Source organism: Ascaphus truei, unplaced genomic scaffold (genome assembly GCF_040206685.1).
Source record: "Ascaphus truei isolate aAscTru1 unplaced genomic scaffold, aAscTru1.hap1 HAP1_SCAFFOLD_676, whole genome shotgun sequence".
Taxonomy (NCBI): domain Eukaryota; kingdom Metazoa; phylum Chordata; class Amphibia; order Anura; family Ascaphidae; genus Ascaphus; species Ascaphus truei.
Window position 1 is genome coordinate 136992 of NW_027457009.1, and position 25662 is coordinate 162653.

A 25662-nucleotide genomic window follows, 5' to 3' on the forward strand; every position below is an offset into this window, starting at 1 on the left:
CAGTGTGTTACCCTATCTCTGGGTCAGAGTGTTACCCTATCTCTGGGTGAGTGTGTTACCCTATCTCTGGGTCAGAGTGTTACCCTATCTCTGGGTCAGTGTGTCACCCTATCTCTGGGTCAGAGTGTTACCCTATCTCTGGCTCAGAGTGTTACCCTATCTCTGGGTGAGTGTGTTACCCTATCTCTGGGTGAGTGTTACCCTATCTCTGGGTCAGTGTGTCACCCTATCTCTGGGTCAGTGTGTTACCCTATCTCTGGGTCAGTGTGTTACCCTATCTCTGGGTCAGTGTGTTACCCTATCTCTGGGTCAGAGTGTTACCCTATCTCTGGCTCAGAGTGTTACCCTATCTCTGGGTCAGAGTGTTACCCTATCTCTGGGTCAGTGTGTTACCCTATCTCTGGGTCAGTGTGTTACCCTATCTCTGGGTCAGAGTGTTACCCTATCTCTGGGTCAGTGTGTTACCCTATATCTGGGTCAGTGTGTTACCCTCTCTCTGGGTCAGTGTGTTACCCTATCTCTGGGTCAGTGTGTTACCCTATCTCTGGGTCAGTGTGTCACCCTATCTCTGGGTCAGTGTGTCACCCTATCTCTGGGTCAGTGTGTTACCCTATCTCTGGGTCAGTGTGTTACCCTATCTCTGGGTCAGTGTGTTACCCTATCTCTGGGTCAGTGTGTCACCCTATCTCTGGGTCAGTGTGTTACCCTATCTCTGGGTCAGTGTGTTACCCTATCTCTGGGTCAGTGTGTTACCCTATCTCTGGGTAAGTGTGTTACCCTATCTCTGGGTCAGTGTGTTACCCTATCTCTGGGTCAGTGTGTTACCCTATCTCTGGGTCAGTGTGTCACCCTATCTCTGGGTCAGTGTGTTACCCTCTCTCTGGGTCAGTGTGTCACCCTATCTCTGGGTCAGAGTGTTACCCTATCTCTGGGTCAGTGTGTTACCCTATCTCTGGGTGAGTGTGTCACCCTATCTCTGGGTCAGTGTGTTATCCTATCTCTGGGTGAGTGTGTTACCCTATCTCTGGATCAGTGTGTTACCCTATCTCTGGGTGAGTGTGTTACCCTATCTCTGGGTCAGTGTTTTACCCTATCTCTGGGTCAGTGTGTTACCCTATCTCTGGGTCAGTGTGTTACCCTATCTCTGGGTCAGTGTGTCACCCTATCTCTGGGTCAGAGTGTTACCCTATCTCTGGGTCAGTGTGTTACCCTATCTCTGGGTGAGTGTGTTACCCTATCTCTGGGTCAGTGTGTTACCCTCTCTCTGGGTCAGTGTGTTACCCTATCTCTGGGTCAGTGTGTTACCCTATCTCTGGGTCAGAGTGTTACCCTATCTCTGGGTCAGTGTGTTACCCTATCTCTGGGTAAGTGTGTTACCCTATCTCTGGGTCAGTGTGTTACCCTATCTCTGGGTGAGTGTGTTACCCTATCTCTGGGTCAGTGTGTCACCCTATCTCTGGGTCAGTGTGTTACCCTATCTCTGGGTCAGTGTGTTACGCTATCTCTGGGTCAGTGTGTTACCCTATCTCTGGGTCAGTGTGTTACCCTATCTCTGGGTCAGTGTGTTACCCTATCTCTGGGTCAGTGTGTTACCCTATCTCTGGGTCAGTGTGTTACCCTATCTCTGGGTGAGTGTGTTACCCTATCTCTGGGTCAGTGTGTTACCCTATCTCTGGGTCAGTGTGTTACCCTATCTCTGGGTCAGTGTGTTACCCTATCTCTGGGTCAGTGTGTTACCCTATCTCTGGGTCAGTGTGTTACCCTATCTCTGGGTCAGTGTGTTACCCTATCTCTGGGACAGTGTGTTACCCTATCTCTGGGTCAGTGTGTTACCCTATCTCTGGGTCAGTGTGTCACCCTATCACTGGGTCAGTGTGTCACCCTATCTCTGGGTGAGTGTGTCACCCTATCTCTGGGTCAGAGTGTTACCCTATCTCTGGGTCAGTGTGTTACCCTATCTCTGGGTCAGTGTGTTACCCTATCTCTGGGTCAGTGTGTTACCCTATCTCTGGGTCAGAGTGTTACCCTATCTCTGGGTCAGAGTGTTACCCTATCTCTGGGTCAGTGTGTTACCCTATCTCTGGGTCAGTGTGTCACCCTATCTCTGGGTCAGTGTGTTACCCTATCTCTGGGTCAGTGTGTTACCCTATCTCTGGGTCAGTGTGTTACCCTATCTCTGGGTCAGTGTGTTACCCTATCTCTGGGTGAGTGTGTTACCCTATCTCTGGGTCAGTGTGTTACCCTATCTCTGGGTCAGTGTGTTACCCTATCTCTGGGTGAGTGTGTTACCCTATCTCTGGGTCAGAGTGTTACCCTATCTCTGGGTGAGTGTGTTACCCTATCTCTGGGTCAGTGTGTTACCCTATCTCTGGGTCAGTGTGTTACCCTATCTCTGGGTCAGTGTGTTACCCTATCTCTGGGTCAGTGTGTCACCCTATCTCTGGGTCAGTTTGTCACCCTATCTCTGGGTCAGTGTGTCACCCTATCTCTGGGTCAGTTTGTCACCCTATCTCTGGGTCAGTGTGTCACCCTATCTCTGGGTCAGTGTGTCACCCTATCTCTGGGTCAGTGTGTCACCCTATCTCTGGGTGAGTGTGTCACCCTATCTCTGGGTCAGTGTGTTACCCTATCTCTGGGTGAGTGTGTCACCCTATCTCTGGGTCAGTGTGTTACCCTATCTCTGGGTCAGTGTGTTACCCTATCTCTGGGTCAGTGTGTTACCCTATCTCTGGGTCAGTGTGTTACCCTATCTCTGGGTCAGTGTGTTACCCTATCTCTGGGTGAGTGTGTTACCCTATCTCTGGGTGAGTGTGTTACCCTATCTCTGGGTCAGTGTGTTACCCTATCTCTGGGTCAGAGTGTTATCCTATCTCTGGGTGAGTGTGTTACCCTATCTCTGGGTCAGTGTGTTACACTATCTCTGGGTCAGTGTGTTACCCTATCTCTGGGTCAGTGTGTTACCCTATCTCTGGGTCAGTGTGTTACCCTATCTCTGGGTCAGAGTGTTACCCTATCTCTGGGTCAGTGTGTTACCCTATCTCTGGGTCAGTGTGTTACCCTATCTCTGGGTCAGTGTGTTACCCTATCTCTGGGTCAGTGTGTTACCCTATCTCTGGGTCAGTGTGTCACCCTATCTCTGGGTGAGTGTGTTACCCTATCTCTGGGTGAGTGTGTTACCCTATCTCTGGGTCAGTGTGTTACCCTATCTCTGGGTCAGAGTGTTATCCTATCTCTGGGTGAGTGTGTTACCCTATCTCTGGGTCAGTGTGTTACCCTATCTCTGGGTCAGTGTGTTACCCTATCTCTGGGTCAGTGTGTTACCCTATCTCTGGGTCAGTGTGTTACCCTATCTCTGGGTGAGTGTGTCACCCTATCTCTGGGTCAGTGTGTCACCCTATCTCTGGGTCAGTGTGTTACCCTATCTCTGGGTCAGTGTGTCACCCTATCTCTGGGTGAGTGTGTCACCCTATCTCTGGGTCAGTGTGTCACCCTATCTCTGGGTGAGTGTGTCACCCTATCTCTGGGTCAGTGTGTTACCCTATCTCTGGGTCAGTGTGTTACCCTATCTCTGGGTCAGTGTGTTACCCTATCTCTGGGTCAGTGTGTTACCCTATCTCTGGGTCAGTGTGTTACCCTATCTCTGGGTCAGTGTGTTACCCTATCTCTGGGTCAGTGTGTTACCCTATCTCTGGGTCAGTGTGTTACCCTATCTCTGGGTCAGTGTGTTACCCTATCTCTGGGTCAGAGTGTTACCCTATCTCTGGGTCAGTGTGTTACCCTATCTCTGGGTCAGTGTGTTACCCTATCTCTGGGTCAGTGTGTTACCCTATCTCTGGGTCAGTGTGTTACCCTATCTCTGGGTCAGTGTGTCACCCTATCTCTGGGTGAGTGTGTTACCCTATCTCTGGGTGAGTGTGTTACCCTATCTCTGGGTCAGTGTGTTACCCTATCTCTGGGTCAGAGTGTTATCCTATCTCTGGGTGAGTGTGTTAACCTATCTCTGGGTCAGTGTGTTACACTATCTCTGGGTCAGTGTGTTACCCTATCTCTGGGTCAGTGTGTTACCCTATCTCTGGGTCAGTGTGTTACCCTATCTCTGGGTCAGAGTGTTACCCTATCTCTGGGTCAGTGTGTTACCCTATCTCTGGGTCAGTGTGTTACCCTATCTCTGGGTCAGTGTGTTACCCTATCTCTGGGTCAGTGTGTTACCCTATCTCTGGGTCAGTGTGTCACCCTATCTCTGGGTGAGTGTGTTACCCTATCTCTGGGTGAGTGTGTTACCCTATCTCTGGGTCAGTGTGTTACCCTATCTCTGGGTCAGAGTGTTATCCTATCTCTGGGTGAGTGTGTTACCCTATCTCTGGGTCAGTGTGTTACCCTATCTCTGGGTCAGTGTGTTACCCTATCTCTGGGTCAGTGTGTTACCCTATCTCTGGGTGAGTGTGTTACCCTATCTCTGGGTCAGTGTGTTACCCTATCTCTGGGTGAGTGTGTTACCCTATCTCTGGGTGAGTGTGTTACCCTATCTCTGTGTCAGTGTGTCACCCTATCTCTGGGTCAGTGTGTTATCCTATCTCTGGGTCAGTGTGTTACCCTATCTCTGGGTGAGTGTGTTACTTTTATAGTTATCACAAACACAGGTGTAAATATATATATTTAAAATTTATTTATCTCAAAGTTTGCACAGCACTTGGGGGGCAGAGGTTGGGAAAGGGGTATTCTGCCGTCTTTTACCCCCCAACCCCCTTCCCCAATCTGGAAAGGTCAGAGGTTAATATTGAGGATGTGAACAGAGCAAGCAGTAGTGACCCTGCCAGCCCCACTCCCCCCCGGTCACTCGCCCCACTTGCACTATCACCACCGTCCCCTCCCTCCCCCACCCCATCCTGCCACTCTCTCCCCTCCTCCTCCCCTTCCTCCGGCTCCCCTGGCCCCTGCTCCTCCCCTGGCCCGGGAAGCAGCCCCCTGTAGAAGGAGGAGGGTTTGGGAGGGAAGGAGAGACCCGAGAGGTTCCCAGCAGGAGGCAGAGAGTGGGAGGTGCAGTGCCGCAAGTCGCGTTCTCCCAGGGAGCGCAGGTCCCTCCCGCGCAGGGGTGCGGGGGAGGCGCAGGGCACCTGGGAGCTGGACACCCCCGGGGAGGCGCGGAACCAGCTCCACAGGGAGCGGCAGCTGCAGTCACAGTGCCACGGGTTTCCGTTCAGACGCAGGAACTGCAGGGAGGGCAGGCCGCGCAGGGACTCGCCTGGGAGGGAGGGCAGGCTGTTGTTAAAGAGGAAGAGGATTGTGAGGCTGCTCAGCCCCCTGAAGGCTCCGGGGGAGACAGACACCAGGCGGTTACTGTGCAGCAAGAGACGGTCCAAGCTTGGGAGGCCCAGGAAGGAACCGGCAGGGAGAGCCTGTAAGAGATTCCCATGGAGGAACAGCTGGGTGAGGTTAGACAGGTCACCGAAGAGACCTTCCTGGAGGGAGGGAGAGAGGGAGAGAGAGAGGGATACATGAGTGGAGAAGAGAGCGAAACATGAGTGGAGAAGGGGAGGGAGTGAGAGAGGGAGAGATGAGTGGAGAAGGGCAGGGAGTGAGAGGAGGACACAGGGAGAGACGAGTAGAGAAGGGCAGGGAGTGAGAGGAGGACAGAGGGAGAGATGAGTGGAGAAGGGGAGGGAGTGAGAGGGGGACAGAGGGAGAGATGAATGGAGAAGGGGAGGGAGTGAGAGAGGGAGAGATGAGTGGAGAAGGGCAGGGAGTGAGAGGAGGACAGAGGGAGAGATGAGTGGAGAAGGGGAGGGAGTGAGGGGAGGACAGGGAGAGATGAGTGGAGAAGGGTAGGGAGTGAGGGGAGGACACAGGGAGAGACGAGTAGAGAAGGGCAGGGAGTGAGGGGAGGACACAGGGAGAGACGAGTAGAGAAGGGCAGGGAGTGAGAGGAGGACACAGGGAGAGACGAGTAGAGAAGGGCAGGGAGTGAGAGGAGGACAGAGGGAGAGATGAGTGGAGAAGAGGAAATGGAGAGAGTTGAGTGGAGAAGATACAGATGAGGGGGATAGGAGAGGGAAAGATGAGCGGAGAAGTGGTGGCAGTATATATTACAGACATATTGTAAGGCTGTAGAGCTGTAATTGTGGGAGCAGCTGTGGGCCTCCATCTTTCTATGTTATAACCTCCTAGTAAGAACCATTTTTCAGACCTAACCCCTTCATCGCTCAGGCCAACCCCCTTTTATCTACTTCAGCCCCTCTCTATTCGTGCCACTGTCCTGTCTACTAGTTTGACAACTGGTGTGAGCTTGACAGACAATGGGAACTGAGTCGCAGGCCCTATACTGTACATCTGCTATTATATGTGTATTGGATATACAATTGGGGCCCTGCCCTATAAACTGAGACTCAGACCCTATAAAATCTATAGTATTTATAACTATACAGATGTAGAGAAGGAGCGGCTCAGTGAGTCAAGACACTGACTCACCTTGGGAAAGTCACTTTATCTCTTCAGACACCAAAAACATAGATTGTAAGCTCCACGGGGAAGGGACTGTGTCTGTAAAATGTCTCTGTAAAGCGCAGCAGTACGTAAAACTAGCAGCGCTATACAAGAACATGCTATTATTGTTATTATTATTATGTAGCAGACATTAGCGCCACTATGCGCTAGTAATGCCATTGCAAATAATGTCAAGGAGATAACACGTGTTATTTTGTGTGTTAATTCGAGCTAACTGTGGTAATAACATATGATACATCTGTACATTGGGTCACAAATAACCTGAGACACATTTCCTATAAAAGTCCTATTATATTTATGGGGTATATTTGGGGGGGGGGGGGGGGGTGGTAGTGTGTGTGCATGTATTTTGGGGGTAGTGTGTGTGTGTATTTGGGTGGGTAGTGTGTGTGTATTTGGGTGGGTAGTGTATGTGCATATATTTGGGGGGGGGTGGTAGTGTGTGTGCATGTATTTTGGGGGTAGTGTGTGTGTGTGTGTGTATTTGGGTGGGTAGTGTATGTGCATATATTTGGGGGGACGGTAGTGTGTGTGTGTGTGTATTTGGGGGGTAGCGTGCGTGTGTGTGTATTTCGGGGGGTAGCGTGTGTGTGTATTTGGGTGGGTAGTGTATGTGCATATATTTGGGGGGGACGGTAGTGTGTGTGTGTGTGTGTATTTCGGGGGGTAGCGTGTGTGTGTGTATTTGGGTGGGTAGTGTATGTTCATATATTTGGGGGGACGGTAGTGTGTGTGTGTGTGTGTGTGTATTTCGGGGGGTAGCGTGTGTGTGTGTATTTGGGTGGGTAGTGTATGTGCATATATTTGGGGGGACGGTAGTGTGTGTGTGTGTGTGTGTGTGTATTTAGGGGGGTAGCGTGTGTGTGTGTGTATTTGGGTGGGTAGTGTATGTGCATATATTTGGGGAGACGGTAGTGTGAGTGTGTGTGTATTTCGGGGGGTAGCGTGTGTGTGTGTATTTGGGTGGGTAGTGTATGTGCATATATTTGAGGGGACGGTAGTGTGTGTGTGTATTTCAGGGGGTAGCGTGTGTGTGTATTTTGGTGGGTAGTGTATGTGCATATATTTGGGGGGACAGTAGTGTGTGTGTGTGTGTGTGTATTTCGGGGGGTAGCGTGTGTGTGTGTATTTGGGTGGGTAGTGTATGTGCATATATTTGGGGGGACAGTAGTCTGTGTGTGTGTATTTCGGGGGGTAGCGTGTGTGTGTATTTGGGTGGGTAGTGTATGTGCATGTATGTATTGTGTATTTGTAATTTTCAAACTGTTTTGCATGGAAATAAAATAAAATAAAGGGACATATTAATTTTCCCTCTACATATTTTGACATATGTTAATGCTTATACAGTATATACCTTGTAGAGTGTACAGTATGTGTATGTGTGTGTTTGTGGGGGTGTATATTCATGCATGTGCTGTATGTTAATGCTTATACAGTATATACCTTGTAGAGTGTACAGTATGTGTATGTGTGTGTTTGTGGGGGTGTATATTCATGCATGTGTTGCGGCTCTCGGAATATTTTGGACAATGACATTTTTTATAACATGGCTCTTCTTCCTTGATAAGTTGCAGACCCCTGTACTAGGCTAACACTTTGGTTATATAGTTACACTAGGCTTTCTAACACTTTGGTTATATAGTTACACTAGGCTAACACTTTGGTTATATAGTTACACTAGGCTAACACTTTGGTTATATAGTTACACTAGCTTTCTAACACTTTGGTTATATAGTTACACTAGGCTTTCTAACACTTTGGTTATATAGTTACACTAGGCTAACACTTTGGTTATATAGTTACACTAGGCTAACACTTTGGTTATATAGTTACACTAGGCTAACACTTTGGTTATATAGTTACACTAGGCTTTCTAACACTTTGGTTATACAGTTACACAAGCTTTCTAACACTTTGGTTATATAGTTACACTAGGCTTTCTAACACTTTGGTTATATAGTTACACTAGGCTAACACTTTGGTTATATAGTTACACTAGGCTAACACTTTGGTTATATAGTTACACTAGGCTAACACTTTGGTTATATAGTTACACTAGGCTAACACTTTGGTTATATAGTTACACTAGGCTAACACTTTGGTTATATAGTTACACTAGGCTAACGCGTTGGTTATATAGTTACACTAGGCTTTCTAACACTTTGGTTATATAGTTACACTAGGCTAACACTTTGGTTATATAGTTACACTAGGCTAACACTTTGGTTATATAGTTACACTAGGCTAACACTTTTGTTATATAGTTACACTAGGCTAACGCGTTGGTTATATAGTTACACTAGCTTTCTAACACTTTGGTTATATAGTTACACTAGGCTAACACTTTGGTTATATAGTTACACTAGGCTAACACTTTGGTTATATAGTTACACTAGGCTAACACTTTGGTTATATAGTTACACTAGGCTAACACTTTGGTTATATAGTTACACTAGGCTAACACTTTGGTTATATAGTTACACTAGGCTAACACTTTGGTTATATAGTTACACTAGGCTAACACTTTGGTTATATAGTTACACTAGGCTAACACTTTGGTTATATAGTTAAACTAGGCTAACACTTTGGTTATATAGTTACACTGGGCTAACGCGTTGGTTATATAGTTACACTAGGCTAAAACTTTGGTTATATAGTTACACTAGGCTTTCTAACACTTTGGTTATATAGTTACACTAGGCTTTCTAACACTTTGGTTATATAGTTACACTAGGCTAACACTTTGGTTATATAGTTACACTAGGCTAACACTTTGGTTATATAGTTACACTAGGCTAACACTTTGGTTATATATTTACACTAGGCTAACACTTTGGTTATATAGTTACACTAGGCTAACACTTTGGTTATATAGTTACACTAGGCTTTCTAACACTTTGGTTATATAGTTACACTAGGCTTTCTAACACTTTGGTTATATAGTTACACTACACTTTGGTTATATAGTTACACTAGGCTAACACTTTGGTTATATAGTTACACTAGGCTAACACTTTGGTTATATAGTTACACTAGGCTAATACTTTGGTTATATAGTTACACTAGGCTAACACTTTGGTTATATAGTTACACTAGGCTAACACTTTGGTTATATAGTTACACTAGGCTAACACTTTGGTTATATAGTTACACTAGGCTAACACTTTGGTTATATAGTTACACTAGGCTAACACTTTGGTTATATAGTTACACTAGGCTAACACTTTGGTTATATAGTTACACTAGGCTAACACTTTGGTTATATAGTTACACTAGGCTTTCTAATACTTTGGTTATATAGTTACAATAGGCTTTCTAATACTTTGGTTATATAGTTACACTAGGCTAATACTTTGGTTATATAGTTACACTAGGCTAACACTTTGGTTATATAGTTACACTAGGCTAATACTTTGGTTATATAGTTACACTAGGCTAATACTTTGGTTATATAGTTACACTAGGCTAATACTTTGGTTATATAGTTACACTAGGCTAACACTTTGGTTATATAGTTACACTAGGCTTTCTAACACTTTGGTTATATAGTTACACTAGGCTTTCTAACACTTTGGTTATATAGTTACACTAGGCTAATACTTTGGTTATATAGTTACACTAGGCTAACACTTTGGTTATATAGTTACACTAGGCTAACACTTTGGTTATATAGTTACACTAGGCTAACACTTTGGTTATATAGTTACACTAGGCTTTCTAACACTTTGGTTATATAGTTACACTAGGCTAATACTTTGGTTATATAGTTACACTAGGCTAACACTTTGGTTATATAGTTACACTAGCTTTCTAACACTTTGGTTATATAGTTACACAAGCTTTCTAACACTTTGGTTATATAGTTACACTAGCTTTCTAACACTTTGGTTATATAGTTACACTAGCTTTCGAACACTTTGGTTATATAGTTAAACAAGCTTTCTAACACTTTGGTTATATAGTTACACTAGCTTCCTAGCACTTTGGTTATATAGTTACACTAGGCTAACACTTTGGTTATATAGTTACATTAGGCTAATACTTTGGTTATATAGTTACACTAGGCTAACACTTTGGTTATATAGTTACACTAGGCTAACACTTTGGTTATATAGTTACACTACACTTTGGTTATATAGTTACACTAGCTTTCTAACACTTTGGTTATATAGTTACACTAGCTTTCTAACACTTTGGTTATATAGTTACACTAGCTTTCTAACACTTTGGTTATATAGTTACACTAGCTTTCTAACACTTTGGTTATATAGTTACACTAGCTTTCTAACACTTTGGTTATATAGTTACACTAGCTTTCTAACACTTTGGTTATATAGTTACACTAGGCTTTCTAACACTTTGGTTATATAGTTACACTAGGCTAACACTTTGGTTATATAGTTACACTAGGCTAACACTTTGGTTATATAGTTACACTAGGCTAACACTTTGGTTATATAGTTACACTAGGCTAACACTTTGGTTATATAGTTACACTAGGCTAACACTTTGGTTATATAGTTACACTAGGCTAACGCGTTGGTTATATAGTTACACTAGGCTAAAACTTTGGTTATATAGTTACACTAGGCTTTCTAACACTTTGGTTATATAGTTACACTAGGCTTTCTAACACTTTGGTTATATAGTTACACTAGGCTAACACTTTGGTTATATAGTTACACTAGGCTAACACTTTGGTTATATAGTTACACTAGGCTTTCTAACACTTTGGTTATATAGTTACACTAGGCTTTCTAACACTTTGGTTATATAGTTACACTACACTTTGGTTATATAGTTACACTAGGCTAACCTTTGGTTATATAGTTACACTAGGCTAATACTTTGGTTATATAGTTACACTAGGCTAACACTTTGGTTATATAGTTACACTAGGCTAACACTTTGGTTATATAGTTACACTAGGCTAATACTTTGGTTATATAGTTACACTAGGCTAACACTTTGGTTATATAGTTACACTAGGCTAACACTTTGGTTATATAGTTACACTAGGCTAACACTTTGGTTATATAGTTACACTAGGCTTTCTAACACTTTGGTTATATAGTTACACTAGGCTTTCTAACACTTTGGTTATATAGTTACACTACACTTTGGTTATATAGTTACACTAGGCTAACACTTTGGTTATATAGTTACACTAGGCTAATACTTTGGTTATATAGTTACACTAGGCTAACACTTTGGTTATATAGTTACACTAGGCTAACACTTTGGTTATATAGTTACACTAGGCTAATACTTTGGTTATATAGTTACACTAGGCTAACACTTTGGTTATATAGTTACACTAGGCTAACACTTTGGTTATATAGTTACACTAGGCTAACACTTTGGTTATATAGTTACACTAGGCTAACACTTTGGTTATATAGTTACACTAGGCTAACACTTTGGTTATATAGTTACACTAGGCTTTCTAATACTTTGGTTATATAGTTACAATAGGCTTTCTAATACTTTGGTTATATAGTTACACTAGGCTAATACTTTGGTTATATAGTTACACTAGGCTAACACTTTGGTTATATAGTTACACTAGGCTAATACTTTGGTTATATAGTTACACTAGGCTAATACTTTGGTTATATAGTTACACTAGGCTAACACTTTGGTTATATAGTTACACTAGGCTAACACTTTGGTTATATAGTTACACTAGGCTTTCTAACACTTTGGTTATATAGTTACACTAGGCTTTCTAACACTTTGGTTATATAGTTACACTAGGCTAATACTTTGGTTATATAGTTACACTAGGCTAACACTTTGGTTATATAGTTACACTAGGCTAACACTTTGGTTATATAGTTACACTAGGCTAACACTTTGGTTATATAGTTACACTAGGCTTTCTAACACTTTGGTTATATAGTTACACTAGGCTAATACTTTGGTTATATAGTTACACTAGGCTAACACTTTGGTTATATAGTTACACTAGCTTTCTAACACTTTGGTTATATAGTTACACAAGCTTTCTAACACTTTGGTTATATAGTTACACTAGCTTTCTAACACTTTGGTTATATAGTTACACTAGCTTTCTAACACTTTGGTTATATAGTTACACTAGCTTTCTAACACTTTGGTTATATAGTTACACTAGGCTAACACTTTGGTTATATAGTTACACTAGCTTTCTAACACTTTGGTTATATAGTTACACTAGCTTTCTAACACTTTGGTTATATAGTTACACTAGGCTAACACTTTGGTTATATAGTTACACTAGCTTTCTAACACAATCGGAGTGATCACAGTTTATCACCTCTGATCGTCCCCGTGACATCTTTCTTTGACAGTCGGCAGACTTATAGTCTTGAACCTCTCTTTCTCGATGCATTCATTTATCCAGCCTGTCTCCCTTTCCCATGTGGGGGAAATCCCAAGTGATGAGCGGCGGGCATCTCTGCTACAGTACCAGGGGACCCGGCCTACAGCTCCTCATCTATCATGGGCTTCTCCACAAAAATCACCACACCCTCATCAGCAGAGAGGCTCTTTGCGTTTGGTTCAGGATCCTTAAATTCCAGTTCTCCTCACACCTAACCGTTACCCGTGGTCTCTCTTTTTTGCAGTTGGCAAACCTGTAATTGCCCTTTTCCCTTATTTATTAAAATGTTTTACCAGGAGGTAATACATTGAGAGTTACCTCCCGTTTTCAAGTATGTCCTGGGCACAGAGTTAAGATGACAAATAATACATGGTTACATAAGTGAACAGGTTATACATTATATACAAGACGTTGCATGCACAGTTAGAGATAATATATATTATGGGCGCATGAAACAGTTACAGACCAGATTAAAATGTGAGACAGCCTTAGTTTTGAAAGAACTTAGACTGGTGGTGGATGTGAGAGTCTCTGGTAGGTTGTTCCAGTTTTGGGGTGCACGGTAAGAGAAGGAGGAACGGCCGGATACTTTGTTGAGCCTTGAGACCATGAACAGCCTTTTGGAGTCAGATCTCAGATAAGTGCTGCATGTGGTAGGGGTGAGGAGCTTGTTCAGGTAGCTGGGTAGCTTGCCCAGAAAGTATTTGAAGGCAAGACAGGAAAGATGAACTTTGCGCTTAGACTCAAGTGATGGACAATCTAGTTCTTTGAGCATTTCGCAGTAATGTGTGTTGTAGTTGCATTGGAGAACAAAACGGCATATTGAATTGTTACGGGTGTCAAGTTTGCCAAGTTGGGTTTGAGGTGCCGAGCCATATACTATGTCTCCATAGTCAATAATTGGCATTAGCATCTGCTGTGCGATACGCTTTCTGACCAGCAGGCTTTGGGAGGATTTGTTCCTGTAAAGTACACCTAGTTTGGCATAGGATTTGGATGTCAAGGTATCAATGTGCATCCCGAATGTTAAGTGGGAGTCAAACCATAAGCCCAGGTATTTAAAACTAGTGACAGGTGTTAGGGTGGTGTTAGCATTGGTTCTGATCTGGAGCGCAGTCACTGGAAGCTTTAAAAATGTAATCTTGGTCCCAAATACCATTGTTACAGTCTTGTCAGTGTTTAAAAATAGTTTGTTTTGGGGAATCCAGCTTTTGAGTATCAAAAAGTCAGACTGAAGTATGTGTTGAAGGTCAGAGAGGCTTTGGCTGTGTGCATATAGGATTGTGTCGTCTGCATACATGTGTATTGAGGCTTCCTTACAAGCTGTGGGAAGATCATTAATGAACACTGAGAAGAGTAGGGGCCCCATAACAGAGCTTTGCGGGACACCACAGGTCATATCCAGGGGGTTGGAGTTAGAGCCTGAGATGGACACATATTGGGATCTACCTGATAGGTAGGACTGAAACCAGTTTAAAGCACGCTTCCCTATTCCAGAGCTCTGGGGTTTGTTAAGCAGGATAGCATGATCAACTGTGTCAAAAGCCTTTGCAAAATCTAGGAATACTGCACCAGTGAGTTGTCCCCGTTCCATTCCACACTGGATTTCATTGCAAACTTTTAGCAGGGTAGTTACGGTGGAGTGTTTGGGACGAAAGCCAGATTGGAATTGGCTAGGGAAATTTGTCTTGTATAGTAATCGCTTAATTGGGAGTGGACACATTTTTCCATAACTTTGGATAGAATTGTGAGAAGTGAGATTGGCCTGTAGTTTGAGACAGTGTTTTTGTCCCCACTTTTGAAGATTGGGACAACTCTGGCAGTTTTCCAGGTCTTGGGGATATGGCCTGCAGACAGGATAGAGTTGACTATGGACGCAATTGGTTTGGCAATGGCTGGGGCACCAAGTCGTAGGAACCTAGATTGTAGTAAGTCAGGCCCACATTGGCTGCTTAGTTTTAGTTTGAGGAGCGCTTGTGTAATCTCCTCTTCGGTTACTGGGCCAAATTGAAAATTGTGGGCAGTGTTGGGAGGGGGTGGGACTGTAGGGATACTCCCAGGATGAGATTCATGTTTGTGGTTTGGGTTGCGTTTCGCTTGTAAGTTAGTAGCACACCCCACAAAGTAATTATTGAATGCATTTGCAATGTCGGTGGGGTTTGTCAGAGTAATATCCCCCTTAGTGATATTACTTGGCTGTTGATGGCTAGAAGGCTGGAATATGTTGTTGATAACCTTCCAGAAATTAGCTGGGTTTGATGTATTCTGGAGGAGATTATCAGAATAATATTGTGCTTTTGCATGCCTTGTTTGCCTTGTGCACACGTTCCGCAGGCATCTGTAGTGATTGAGATCCTTGGTAGTGCCAGTTACTTTGTAGCTTTTCCACAAGGCATCCCTGAACTGGTAGAGTGCAATAAGGTCAGTTGTAACCCACAGAAGGTAGGCCCCCCGTACCCTTATTTTGCGTAGTGGAGCATGGGTATCGCAGAGTTTTAAGAACTCGGATTGGAAATAGTCGAGCGCAGAATCAGGGTCGGGAATTAAGTCGATTCTGTGTCAAGGGCAGTTGGTAAGGTCAGCCAGAAACTGTTGTGGGTTAAAGTTTCTAAATGTTTTAGTGAGGAGAACTTTAGGGCTTGAATGGGGCGGTTTAATTTTCCTTACACAGTACACTATTGCATGGTCACTGAAAATATCAGGAAGGTGCCAGAGGATTGGATTCTGCTGGGGTTTGAGGAGAGAATCCAGTCTAGCAAGGAATGGTTATGCGATTTCAGGTTTATCCGTGTGGGTTGGGAAATGAGTTGCGATAGGTTAAGTGACTTGAGTTGTATCTGGGTTTTGTGGTTTTTAGGGTCAAGCCAGTTGAAGTTAAAATCCCCAAGAACTAGCAGCTCACTCTTCTCATTCAGAGAGGAAATGGAGCCAAGAAATTGGATAATATCAGTCAGGGATTGTAGAGGGGCTTTAGGGGGGCGGTAGATGCCAGCAATCAGGACGGGCTTAGAGAAGGGGAGACAGAATCTGCTAACTAGGATTTCAAAAGAGGGTGGGCTTGGGGGGCAATTTAACCGTGTAAATTCTGCTCTATTTCAATCTGAAACTCACCAGCCCTTTTATCACTTGTACCCAATTTTCCAACTCTATCTGTCAATGAAATGTCTGTAAATTGACTTTATAACCCCCGCTCATTTAATATAACCACGTATTTGTTATCATAACTCTGTGCCCAGGACATACTAGAAAACGAGAGGTAACACATTTTATAAATGAATAAATACATTTAGGGTCGTGATCACAGTTACCGTTTGTCTCATTCTAGCCAAAGACTAAATCTTTATAGCGGCTGCTTTCATCGTGAGGAATCTGGTTCAGGACATGTGGGCGCGGTAATAAAACTGGATTTGTATTGCACTTCTTGGTCATAATTCGGTTCTTCTTTCCTGCCTCGTGTGGAAAGCAGATTGTAGCACTTAGACTGTATTGCGGAGGCGCTAATAGCAACGCACAGCTTGCTTGGTTGTGATGTAGGACCTATACAGTATCTGGACTGAATCACACAAACAACTTCCTTCATTTTCCTGTAGCATCGTTGCTGCAGATACTCCCTAGCATGTGACTGGAGCATAATGTCGCATTACTTCAAATGTTCATAGTTCTCTATTTGTCGGTACATTCTCCATATTGACTGGGGAAGGCAGGCCGCTTTATTCTGGTGATAAAGCCAACAAGCTTTCGTTACTCTGTAAGCAGCCAGTATGGTGATTGGTGCTTAGCATTTGCGGATATTATTTTCTTTCGCCAAAATTCTTGGGATAATATTTTCCATGTGTTAGAAGGCTTCTCTTCTTGGGATAATATTTCCCATGTGTTAGAAGGCTTCTCTCCTTGGGATAATATTTTCCATGTGTTAGAAGGCTTCTCTCCTTGGGATAATATTTTCCATGTGTTAGAAGGCTTCTCTTCTTGGGATAATATTTTCCATGTGTTAGAAGGCTTCTCTTCTTGGGATAATATTTTCCATGTGTTAGAAGGCTTCTCTTCTTGGGATAATATTTTCCATGTGTTAGAAGGCTTCTCTTCTTGGGATAATATTTTCCATGTGTTAGAAGGCTTCTCTTCTTGGGATAATATTTTCCATGTGTTAGAAGGCTTCTCTTCTTGGGATAATATTGTCCATGTGTTAGAAGGCTTCTCTTCTTGGGATAATATTTTCCATGTGTTAGAAGGCTTCTCTCCTTGGGATAATATTTTCCATGTGTTAGAAGGCTTCTCTTCTTGGGATAATATTTTTCATGTGTTAGAAGGCTTCTCTTATTGGGATAATATTTTCCATGTGTTAGAAGGCTTCTCTTCTTGGGATAATATTTTTCATGTGTTAGAAGGCTTCTCTTCTTGGGATAATATTTTCCATGTGTTAGAAGGCTTCTCTCCTTGGGATAATATTGTTCATGTGTTAGAAGGCTTCTCTTCTTTGGATAATATTTTCCATGTGTTAGAAGGCTTCTCTTCTTGGGATAATATTTTCCATGTGTTAGAAGGCTTCTCTCCTTGGGATAATATTTTCCATGTGTAAGAAGGCTTCTCTCCTTGGGATAATATTTTCCATGTGTTAGAAGGCTTCTCTCCTTGGGATAATATTATCCATGTGTTAGAAGGCTTCTCTCCTTGGGATAATATTTTCCATGTGTTAGAAGGCTTCTCTCCTTGGGATAATATTTTTCATGTGTTAGAAGGCTTCTCTTCTTGGGATAATATTTTCCATGTGTTAGAAGGCTTCTCTTCTTGGGATAATATTGTTCATGTGTTAGAAGGCTTCTCTTCTTGAGATAATATTTTCCATGTGTTAGAAGGCTTCTCTTCTTGGGATAATATTTTCCATGTGTTAGAAGGCTTCTCTTCTTGGGATAATATTTTCCATGTGTTAGAAGGCTTCTCTTCTTGGGATAATATTTTCCATGTGTTAGAAGGCTTCCCTCCTTGGGATAATATTTTCCATGTGTTAGAAGGCTTCTCTTCTTGGGATAATATTTTCCATGTGTTAGAAGGCTTCTCTTCTTGGGAAAATATTGTTCATGTGTTAGAAGGCTTCTCTTCTTGGGATAATATTGTTCATGTGTTAGAAGGCTTCTCTTATTGGGATAATATTAGCAATGTGTTAGAAGGCTTCTCTTCTTGGGATAATATTTTCCATGTGTTAGAAGGCTTCTCTTCTTGGGATAATATTGTTCATGTGTTAGAAGGCTTCTCTTCTTGGGATAATATTTTCCATGTGTTAGAAGGCTTCTCTTCTTGGGATAATATTTTCCATGTGTTAGAAGGCTTCTCTTCTTGGGATAATATTAGCCATGTGTTAGAAGGCTTCTCTCCTTGGGATAATATTTTCCATGTGTTAGAAGGCTTCTCTCCTTGGGATAATATTTTCCATGTGTTAGAAGGCTTCTCTTCTTGGGATAATATTAGCCATGTGTTAGAAGGCTTCTCTTGGGATAATATTTTCCATGTGTTAGAAGGCTTCTCTCCTTGGGATAATATTTTCCATGTGTTAGAAGGCTTCTCTTCTTGGGATAATATTTTCCATGTGTTAGAAGGCTTCTCTTCTTGGGATAATATTTTCCATGTGTTAGAAGGCTTCTCTTCTTGGGATAATATTTTCCATGTGTTAGAAGGCTTCTCTTCTTGGGATAATATTTTCCATGTGTTAGAAGGCTTCTCTTCTTGGGATAATATTTTCCATGTGTTAGAAGGCTTCTCTTCTTGGGATAATATTGTTCATGTGTTAGAAGGCTTCTCTTCTTGGGATAATATTTTCCATGTGTTAGAAGGCTTCTCTTCTTGGGATAATATTATCCATGTGTTAGAAGGCTTCTCTTCTTGGGATAATATTTTCCATGTGTTAGAAGGCTTCTCTTCTTGGGATAATATTTTCCATGTGTTAGAAGGCTTCTCTTGGGATAATATTTTCCATGTGTTAGAAGGCTTCTCTTGGGATAATATTTTCCATGTGTTAGAAGGCTTCTCTTCTTGGGATAATATTTTCCATGTGTTAGAAGGCTTCTCTTCTTGGGATAATATTTTCCATGTGTTAGAAGGCTTCTCTTCTTGGGATAATATTGTTCATGTGTTAGAAGGCTTCTCTTCTTGGGATAATATTTTCCATGTGTTAGAAGGCTTCTCTTCTTGGGATAATATTTTCCATGTGTTAGAAGGCTTCTCTTCTTGGGATAATATTTTCCATGTGTTAGAAGGCTTCTCTCCTTGGGATAATATTTTCCATGTGTTAGAAGGCTTCTCTCCTTGGGATAATATTTTCCATGTGTTAGAAGGCTTCTCTTCTTGGGATAATATTTTCCATGTGTTAGAAGGTTTCTCTTCTTGGGATAATATTGTTCATGTGTTAGAAGGCTTCTCTTCTTGGGATAATATTTTCCATGTGTTAGAAGGCTTCTCTTATTGGGATAATATTAGCAATGTGTTAGAAGGCTTCTCTTCTTGGGATAATATTTTCCATGTGTTAGAAGGCTTCTCTTCTTGGGATAATATTGTTCATGTGTTAGAAGGCTTCTCTCCTTGGGATAATATTTTCCATGTGTTAGAAGGCTTCTCTTCTTGGGATAATATTTTCCATGTGTTAGAAGGCTTCTCTTCTTGGGATAATATTAGCCATGTGTTAGAAGGCTTCTCTCCTTGGGATAATATTTTCCATGTGTTAGAAGGCTTCTCTCCTTGGGATAATATTTTCCATGTGTTAGAAGGCTTCTCTTCTTGGGATAATATTAGCCATGTGTTAGAAGGCTTCTCTTGGGATAATATTTTCCATGTGTTAGAAGGCTTCTCTCCTTGGGATAATATTTTCCATGTGTTAGAAGGCTTCTCTTCTTGGGATAATATTTTCCATGTGTTAGAAGGCTTCTCTTCTTGGGATAATATTTTCCATGTGTTAGAAGGCTTCTCTTCTTGGGATAATATTTTCCATGTGTTAGAAGGCTTCTCTTCTTGGGATAATATTTTCCATGTGTTAGAAGGCTTCTCTTCTTGGGATAATATTTTCCATGTGTTAGAAGGCTTCTCTTCTTGGGATAATATTGTTCATGTGTTAGAAGGCTTCTCTTCTTGGGATAATATTTTCCATGTGTTAGAAGGCTTCTCTTCTTGGGATAATATTATCCATGTGTTAGAAGGCTTCTCTTCTTGGGATAATATTTTCCATGTGTTAGAAGGCTTCTCTTCTTGGGATAATATTTTCCATGTGTTAGAAGGCTTCTCTTGGGATAATATTTTCCATGTGTTAGAAGGCTTCTCTTGGGATAATATTTTCCATGTGTTAGAAGGCTTCTCTTCTTGGGATAATATTTTCCATGTGTTAGAAGGCTTCTCTTCTTGGGATAATATTTTCCATGTGTTAGAAGGCTTCTCTTCTTGGGATAATATTATCCATGTGTTAGAAGGCTTCTCTTCTTGGGATAATATTTTCCATGTGTTAGAAGGCTTCTCTCCTTGGGATAATATTGTTCATGTGTTAGAAGGCTTCTCTTCTTGGGATAATATTTTCCATGTGTTAGAAGGCTTCTCTTCTTGGGATAATATTATCCATGTGTTAGAAGGCTTCTCTTCTTGGGATAATATTTTCCATGTGTTAGAAGGCTTCTCTTCTTGGGATAATATTTTCCATGTGTTAGAAGGCTTCTCTTCTTGGGATAATATTTTCCATGTGTTAGAGGGCTTCTCTTCTTGGGATAATATTTTCCATGTGTTAGAAGGCTTCTCTTCTTTGGATAATATTTTCCATGTGTTAGAAGGCTTCTCTTCTTGGGATAATATTTTCCATGTGTTAGAAGGCTTCTCTTCTTGGGATAATATTTTCCATGTGTTAGAAGGCTTCTCTTCTTGGGATATTATTTTCCATGTGTTAGAAGGCTTCTCTTCTTGGGATAATATTTTCCATGTGTTAGAAGGCTTCTCTTCTTGGGATAATATTTTTCATGTGTTAGAAGGCTTCTCTTCTTGGGATAATATTTTCCATGTGTTAGAAGGCTTCTCTTCTTGGGATAATATTATCCATGTGTTAGAAGGCTTCTCTTCTTGGGATAATATTATCCATGTGTTAGAAGGCTTCTCTTCTTGGGATAATATTTTCCATGTGTTAGAAGGCTTCTCTTGGGATAATATTTTCCATGTGTTAGAAGGCTTCTCTTCTTGGGATAATATTGTTCATGTGTTAGAAGGCTTCTCTTCTTGGGATAATATTTTCCATGTGTTAGAAGGCTTCTCTCCTTGGGATAATATTGTTCATGTGTTAGAAGGCTTCTCTTCTTGGGATAATATTTTCCATGTGTTAGAAGGCTTCTCTCCTTGGGATAATATTGTTCATGTGTTAGAAGGCTTCTCTTCTTGGGATAATATTTTCCATGTGTTAGAAGGCATCTCTTCTTGGGATAATATTTTCCATGTGTTAGAAGGCTTCTCTTCTTGGGATAATATTTTTCATGTGTTAGAAGGCTTCTCTTCTTGGGATAATATTTTCCATGTGTTAGAAGGCTTCTCTTCTTGGGATAATATTTTCCATGTGTTAGAAGGCTTCTCTTCTTGGGATAATATTTTCCATGTGTTAGAAGGCTTCTCTCCTTGGGATAATATTGTTCATGTGTTAGAAGGCTTCTCTTCTTGGGATAATATTTTCCATGTGTTAGAAGGCTTCTCTTCTTGGGATAATATTTTCCATGTGTTAGAAGGCTTCTCTTCTTGGGATAATATTTTCCATGTGTTAGAAGGCTTCTCTTCTTGGGATAATATTTTTCATGTGTTAGAAGGCTTCTCTTCTTGGGATAATATTGTTCATGTGTTAGAAGGCTTCTCTTCTTGGGATAATATTTTCCATGTGTTAGAAGGCTTCTCTCCTTGGGATAATATTTTCCATGTGTTAGAAGGCTTCTCTTCTTGGGATAATATTTTCCATGTGTTAGAAGGCTTCTCTTGGGATAATATTTTCCATGTGTTAGAAGGCTTCTCTTCTTGGGATAATATTTTCCATGTGTTAGAAGGCTTCTCTTCTTGGGATAATATTTTCCATGTGTTAGAAGGCTTCTCTTCTTGAGATAATATTGTTCGTGTGTTAGAAGGCTTCTCTTCTTGGGATAATATTTTCCATGTGTTAGAAGGCTTCTCTCCTTGGGATAATATTTTCCATGTGTTAGAAGGCTTCTCTTCTTGGGATAATATTTTCCATGTGTTAGAAGGCTTCTCTTGGGATAATATTTTCCATGTGTTAGAAGGCTTCTCTTCTTGGGATAATATTGTTCATGTGTTAGAAGGCTTCTCTTCTTGGGATAATATTTTCCATGTGTTAGAGGGCTTCTCTTCTTGGGATAATATTTTCCATGTGTTAGAAAGCTTCTCTTCTTGGGATAATATTTTCCATGTGTTAGAAGGCTTCTCTTCTTGGGATAATATTTTCCATGTGTTAGAAGGCTTCTCTTCTTGGGATAATATTTTCCATGTGTTAGAAGGCTTCTCTTCTTGGGATAATATTTTCCATGTGTTAGAAGGCTTCTCTTCTTGGGATAATATTATCCATGTGTTAGAAGGCTTCTCTCCTTGGGATAATATTGTTCATGTGTTAGAAGGCTTCTCTTCTTGGGATAATATTTTCCATGTGTTAGAAGGCTTCTCTTCTTGGGATAATATTTTCCATGTGTTAGAAGGCTTCTCTTCTTGGGATAATATTGTTCATGTGTTAGAAGGCTTCTCTTCTTGGGATAATATTTTCCATGTGTTAGAAGGCTTCTCTTCTTGGGATAATATTTTCCATGTGTTAGAAGGCTTCTCTTGGGATAATATTTTCCATGTGTTAGAAGGCTTCTCTTCTTGGGATAATATTAGCCATGTGTTAGAAGGCTTCTCTCCTTGGGATAATATTTTCCATGTGTTAGAAGGCTTCTCTCCTTGGGATAATATTTTCCATGTGTTAGAAGGCTTCTCTTCTTGGGATAATATTAGCCATGTGTTAGAAGGCTTCTCTTGGGATAATATTTTCCATGTGTTAGAAGGCTTCTCTCCTTGGGATAATATTTTCCATGTGTTAGAAGGCTTCTCTTCTTGGGATAATATTTTCCATGTGTTAGAAGGCTTCTCTTCTTGGGATAATATTTTCCATGTGTTAGAAGGCTTCTCTTCTTGGGATAATATTTTCCATGTGTTAGAAGGCTTCTCTTCTTGGGATAATATTTTCCATGTGTTAGAAGGCTTCTCTTCTTGGGATAATATTTTCCATGTGTTAGAAGGCTTCTCTTCTTGGGATAATATTGTTCATGTGTTAGAAGGCTTCTCTTCTTGGGATAATATTTTCCATGTGTTAGAAGGCTTCTCTTCTTGGGATAATATTATCCATGTGTTAGAAGGCTTCTCTTCTTGGGATAATATTTTCCATGTGTTAGAAGGCTTCTCTTCTTGGGATAATATTTTCCATGTGTTAGAAGGCTTCTCTTGGGATAATATTTTCCATGTGTTAGAAGGCTTCTCTTGGGATAATATTTTCCATGTGTTAGAAGGCTTCTCTTCTTGGGATAATATTTTCCATGTGTTAGAAGGCTTCTCTTCTTGGGATAATATTTTCCATGTGTTAGAAGGCTTCTCTTCTTGGGATAATATTATCCATGTGTTAGAAGGCTTCTCTTCTTGGGATAATATTTTCCATGTGTTAGAAGGCTTCTCTCCTTGGGATAATATTGTTCATGTGTTAGAAGGCTTCTCTTCTTGGGATAATATTTTCCATGTGTTAGAAGGCTTCTCTTCTTGGGATAATATTATCCATGTGTTAGAAGGCTTCTCTTCTTGGGATAATATTTTCCATGTGTTAGAAGGCTTCTCTTCTTGGGATAATATTTTCCATGTGTTAGAAGGCTTCTCTTCTTGGGATAATATTTTCCATGTGTTAGAGGGCTTCTCTTCTTGGGATAATATTTTCCATGTGTTAGAAGGCTTCTCTTCTTTGGATAATATTTTCCATGTGTTAGAAGGCTTCTCTTCTTGGGATAATATTTTCCATGTGTTAGAAGGCTTCTCTTCTTGGGATAATATTTTCCATGTGTTAGAAGGCTTCTCTTCTTGGGATATTATTTTCCATGTGTTAGAAGGCTTCTCTTCTTGGGATAATATTTTCCATGTGTTAGAAGGCTTCTCTTCTTGGGATAATATTTTTCATGTGTTAGAAGGCTTCTCTTCTTGGGATAATATTTTCCATGTGTTAGAAGGCTTCTCTTCTTGGGATAATATTATCCATGTGTTAGAAGGCTTCTCTTCTTGGGATAATATTATCCATGTGTTAGAAGGCTTCTCTTCTTGGGATAATATTTTCCATGTGTTAGAAGGCTTCTCTTGGGATAATATTTTCCATGTGTTAGAAGGCTTCTCTTCTTGGGATAATATTGTTCATGTGTTAGAAGGCTTCTCTTCTTGGGATAATATTTTCCATGTGTTAGAAGGCTTCTCTCCTTGGGATAATATTGTTCATGTGTTAGAAGGCTTCTCTTCTTGGGATAATATTTTCCATGTGTTAGAAGGCTTCTCTCCTTGGGATAATATTGTTCATGTGTTAGAAGGCTTCTCTTCTTGGGATAATATTTTCCATGTGTTAGAAGGCATCTCTTCTTGGGATAATATTTTCCATGTGTTAGAAGGCTTCTCTTCTTGGGATAATATTTTTCATGTGTTAGAAGGCTTCTCTTCTTGGGATAATATTTTCCATGTGTTAGAAGGCTTCTCTTCTTGGGATAATATTTTCCATGTGTTAGAAGGCTTCTCTTCTTGGGATAATATTTTCCATGTGTTAGAAGGCTTCTCTCCTTGGGATAATATTGTTCATGTGTTAGAAGGCTTCTCTTCTTGGGATAATATTTTCCATGTGTTAGAAGGCTTCTCTTCTTGGGATAATATTTTCCATGTGTTAGAAGGCTTCTCTTCTTGGGATAATATTTTCCATGTGTTAGAAGGCTTCTCTTCTTGGGATAATATTTTTCATGTGTTAGAAGGCTTCTCTTCTTGGGATAATATTGTTCATGTGTTAGAAGGCTTCTCTTCTTGGGATAATATTTTCCATGTGTTAGAAGGCTTCTCTCCTTGGGATAATATTTTCCATGTGTTAGAAGGCTTCTCTTCTTGGGATAATATTTTCCATGTGTTAGAAGGCTTCTCTTGGGATAATATTTTCCATGTGTTAGAAGGCTTCTCTTCTTGGGATAATATTTTCCATGTGTTAGAAGGCTTCTCTTCTTGGGATAATATTTTCCATGTGTTAGAAGGCTTCTCTTCTTGAGATAATATTGTTCGTGTGTTAGAAGGCTTCTCTTCTTGGGATAATATTTTCCATGTGTTAGAAGGCTTCTCTCCTTGGGATAATATTTTCCATGTGTTAGAAGGCTTCTCTTCTTGGGATAATATTTTCCATGTGTTAGAAGGCTTCTCTTGGGATAATATTTTCCATGTGTTAGAAGGCTTCTCTTCTTGGGATAATATTGTTCATGTGTTAGAAGGCTTCTCTTCTTGGGATAATATTTTCCATGTGTTAGAGGGCTTCTCTTCTTGGGATAATATTTTCCATGTGTTAGAAAGCTTCTCTTCTTGGGATAATATTTTCCATGTGTTAGAAGGCTTCTCTTCTTGGGATAATATTTTCCATGTGTTAGAAGGCTTCTCTTCTTGGGATAATATTTTCCATGTGTTAGAAGGCTTCTCTTCTTGGGATAATATTTTCCATGTGTTAGAAGGCTTCTCTTCTTGGGATAATATTATCCATGTGT

General features: G+C 41.1%; 1 protein-coding gene across 1 annotated transcript in view; it reads right to left on the reverse strand.

Moving 5' to 3' along the window:
- Positions 1-4730: 4730 nt before the first annotated feature.
- LOC142485947 (reticulon-4 receptor-like 2) overlaps positions 4731-25662 on the reverse strand; it is a 59033-nt gene continuing 38101 nt past the window's right edge. Inside the window, exon 2 of the mRNA XM_075584610.1 lies at positions 4731-5459. Within this exon, the coding sequence (XP_075440725.1) occupies positions 4731-5459 (729 nt within the window). The remainder of the gene's footprint in view (positions 5460-25662) is intronic.